Source organism: Grammomys surdaster, unplaced genomic scaffold (genome assembly GCF_004785775.1).
Source record: "Grammomys surdaster isolate TR1022 unplaced genomic scaffold, NIH_TR_1.0 125928, whole genome shotgun sequence".
In the NCBI taxonomy this organism is placed as follows: Eukaryota; Metazoa; Chordata; class Mammalia; order Rodentia; family Muridae; genus Grammomys; species Grammomys surdaster.
The window spans coordinates 1,119,714-1,123,656 of NW_021620751.1; the positions used below are offsets into that span (position 1 = coordinate 1,119,714).

At 37.4% G+C, this 3,943-nt stretch overlaps 1 protein-coding gene across 1 annotated transcript in view; it reads left to right on the forward strand.

Annotated features, from left to right (window-relative positions):
* The window catches only part of Muc7 (mucin 7, secreted), a 22,836-nt gene that overhangs the window by 18,580 nt on the left and 313 nt on the right, over positions 1–3,943 (forward strand). Inside the window, exon 2 of the mRNA XM_028752648.1 lies at positions 3,582–3,943. This exon is cut by the window's right edge and continues 313 nt beyond it. Coding sequence (XP_028608481.1) covers positions 3,582–3,943 — 362 coding nt within the window. The remainder of the gene's footprint in view (positions 1–3,581) is intronic.

Consider the following 3,943-nt stretch of genomic DNA (forward strand, 5'->3'; position numbering starts at 1 on the left):
TCTCTCTCTCTCTCTCTCTCTCTCTCTCTCTCTCTCTCTCTCTCTCTTTCTCTCTGTCTGTCTTTTCTCTGGGCCTTCTCTGACCTTTTTAATGCTATCTTTAACCATCCCTGTCTTGTCTATGTAAAAGCAACATTCTTGTTTAAGGGCTGTACACAGTCAAGAGCTGTATACAGTCTTTTCTATTGTAAAAGAATAAATCAAGTCCAATAAAGTCCTTTGTAATTTTTGGAGGTCTCTTTAGACAGTGAAACGAGGGATTTCTTCATATTAGTGATGTCAATCTCTAGCTGTTTGATGTTCTTGTCAATGGCCCTTCAAAGTTCTGAGTAGTATAAGTTCAGAGGCCAGCATCTGGATTAGAACTTCTAACGGCAGGCATCATGGGTGATTCATTTTTTCCTGGAAAGGAAAAAGAAGGGAATTCTCAGGAAGATTTCTCTTCCCTGGATGTCACTTGTTATTCATCTTATTTATAGTTGGGCCTGGCTTTGTATGGGTATCTATTTATTTCATTAAACTTTTTGGCAGCCATTTAGCTGTGCCTTCTATGGTATCAAACAAGCATATCAATCCTCGGCCCCATAAGAGAACTGGGTCCGGGCCATTCCCTTTAAGGGTAAGAGGGTCCTTCCACATAGCTGTGGCATAATTTTTATTGGTCTCGGTGATGCCAGAGGCAGTCAGCAGCAGATTTGCCATGAGCTTTCAGCTTTAGAGAGTTAAAAGTGAACAAGGCATGATGGAGTATTTCGGGAGACTCCTACTGGGAGGGTACTGTTTCCCTCATTGGAGGCAATTTTTCAGAGTTCTTGTAAATTCAGGACAGAAGTGCCAGCAGCTGCTCCTTCCACACTCAGAGAGTCATGAAGACACTATTTAAAGAAATATAAATCTATATTAATAATCTCTTTTATCAAAGGACTGTTATAAAATAGCCAACAACTAATCAGACTATATAATATATAGATTAATAATAGCTTCTACTTTTTGTAAAATTACTCCTCTTTTGTCAATTAATTGTTGAGGGAAATTAGGATTTACAGCTTTCTTGAGAATATTAAACAGAGACTTAAATTCTTTTGTGGAGAGCTTAAAATAAGATCTTAGCGAATTAGCATCTCCTAGAAACTTTTGAAAATAATTTGAAATAAGTAAACTATCTTTTTGTTGTTGTTTTTAGTTTGTTTGTTTGTTTGTTTTGCCAGACCCATTATCTGAGATACTGCCTGGGTTAGAGCTCCTGGGAGGCCCGCTTCCTCTGGGTTTTGTGATGTTGGGTACAGAGCTGCTCTGGGCACCAGACCAGAAGCAGATATTTTTATTTACATTTCAAATGTTATCTCCTTTCCCAGTTTCCCTGTCTAGAAAGCCTGTATCCCATCCCCCATCCCCCTACTTCTATAAGGGTGCTTCCCCACTCACCCACTCTGGCCCCTCTGCCCTGGCATTACCCTACACTCCTACACTGGGGCATTGAGCCTTCACAGGACCTAGGGCTTCTCCTCCCACTGATGTCCGACAATCATATTTGGCTGGACTCATGGGTCACTCTTTGGTTAGTGGTTTAGTCCCTGGGAGCTCTGGGAAGTCTGGTTGGTTGATATTGTTGTTCTTTCTACGGGTTGCAAACCCTCTCAGTTCCTTCAGTCCTTTCTCTAATGACTCTATTGGGGACCCTGCACTCAACCCAATAGTTGGCTGTGAACATCTACCTCTATATTTGTCAGGCTCTAGCAAAGCCTCTCAAGAGACAGCTTTATCATGTTCCTGTCAGCACTTCCTGACATCTTCAATAGTGTCTGGGTTTGGTGTCTACATATGGGATGGATACCCAGGTGGTACAGTCTCTGGATGGCCTCTCTTTCAGTCTCTGCTCCACACTTTGTCTCCATATTTCCTCCCCTGAGTATTTTGTTCCCCCTTCTAAAAAGCACTGAAGCATCCACATTTTGGTCTTCCTTCTTCTTGAGCTTCATGTTATTTGTGAATTATATCTTGGGTTTTCCAAGCTTTTGGGCTAATATTCATTTATCAGCAAGTGTATACCATGTGTGTTCTTTTGTGACTGGATTACCTCACTCAGGATGATATTTTCTACTTCCATCCATTTGCCTAAGAATTTTATGAAGTCATTATTTTAACAGCTGAGTAGTACTCCATTGTATAAGTATACCACATTTTCTGTATCCATTTCTCTGTTGAAGGGCATCTGGGTTCTTTCCAGCTTCTGGCTATTATAAATAAGGCTGCTATGAACATAGTGGAGCATGTGTCTTTGTTATATGTTGGAGCATCTTTTGGAGTGGTATATGCCCAGGAGTGGTATAACTGGGTTTTTAGGAAGTAGTATGTCCAGTTTTCTGAGGAACCTCCAGACTGATTTCCAGAGTGCTTGTACCAGCTTGCAATCCCACCAGCAATGGAGGAGTGTTCTTCTTTCTCCACATCTTTGCCAGCATCTGCTGTCACCTGAATTTTTGATCTTAGCCATTCTGACTGGTATGAGGTGGAATCGCAGAATTGTTTTGATTTGCATTTCCTTGATGACTAAGTATGTTGAACATTTCTTTAGGTGCGTCTCAGCCATTCAATATTCTTCAGTTGAGAATTCTATGTTTAGTTCTGTACCTCATTTTTAATACGGTTATTTGATTCTCTGAAGTCTAACTTATTGAGTTCTTTGTATATATTGAATATTATTAGCCCTCTATCAGATATAGGATTGCTACCACTTTTCCCAGTCTTTTGTATGCCATTTTGTCCTATTGTCAGTGTCCTTTGCCTTACAGAAGCTTTGCAATTTTATGAGGTCCCATTCACTTTTAATTTCTTCAATAAACTATCACTTGGTAAATAGCATATTAAGTCTTGTTGAATCTGTAAAAGTTTTGAAGCTTTACTGTTTGTCTCTATTCATGCAAGGCTGTAAGTTGCATTTATATACTTATATACAGATGTATCTGTGTGTTTGTGTGTGTGTGTGTGTGTGTGTGTGTAACAACAATTAATATGAAAAAAGCTCTTGAATTTGAAAGACAGAAAGGAAGTACATTTTGGAAGGTGTTTGGAGGGAAGAAAAAAAAAAGAGCAAAATGTCATAATTACCATCTCAAAAAATAAAGTTTAAGGTAATTATACATAATTACTATGTGTTCATTTTAAATAAATAAAATAATCACAAAACATAGTTATACATAATAAAATAATAAGTGTAAATGTTCTACAGCACATAGGTGACTATATTTTATAAACACCAAATATATATATTTTAAAAACAACTAAAAGAGAATTGCTCAAAGTCTCCAAAAACAAAATAATAAGAAATATACACATGTTTCACAAATATATATTATATAAATGTGAATATATATACTGAGTTCATCAAAAATTCTTAAATGTTTAACACAAAAATATCAACTATCCTTAATTGACTACTATATGTTGTATACATGTATAGAATTACCATATTTTATTCCTATAACTTACATAATAAAAATAATAATTAGTACGAATATATGCTATGGTTTGAAATTCAAATGACGGAATTTAAAAGTTTCTTTTCCCTTTAATTTCTACAGCCTGGTGAGAGTCATCACATCCGGCCAAAATCACAGCCATTCCAAAGGCCATGGAAACCCATTAACTACAGAAGATATCCACAACCCAGTTATAACCACCTAAGACATGATCCATATGGACATTATGTATATGGTTCACAGAAACAGCAACCTAAAATACATCACAATTTACCAAATAAACGTCCACAGATTAAAATTTGCCCTCCAGAATCTAAAATGATAATGATATATCGCAGTCCCCCTTCGTTTCTATGCCTTCCTCAAAAACAGTTAATCCCTGACAAAACAAAAACAAATGCAACCACACCAGCACCAACCACCAATCCTACCACAAATGCAACCACACCTACCACAAATTCAAC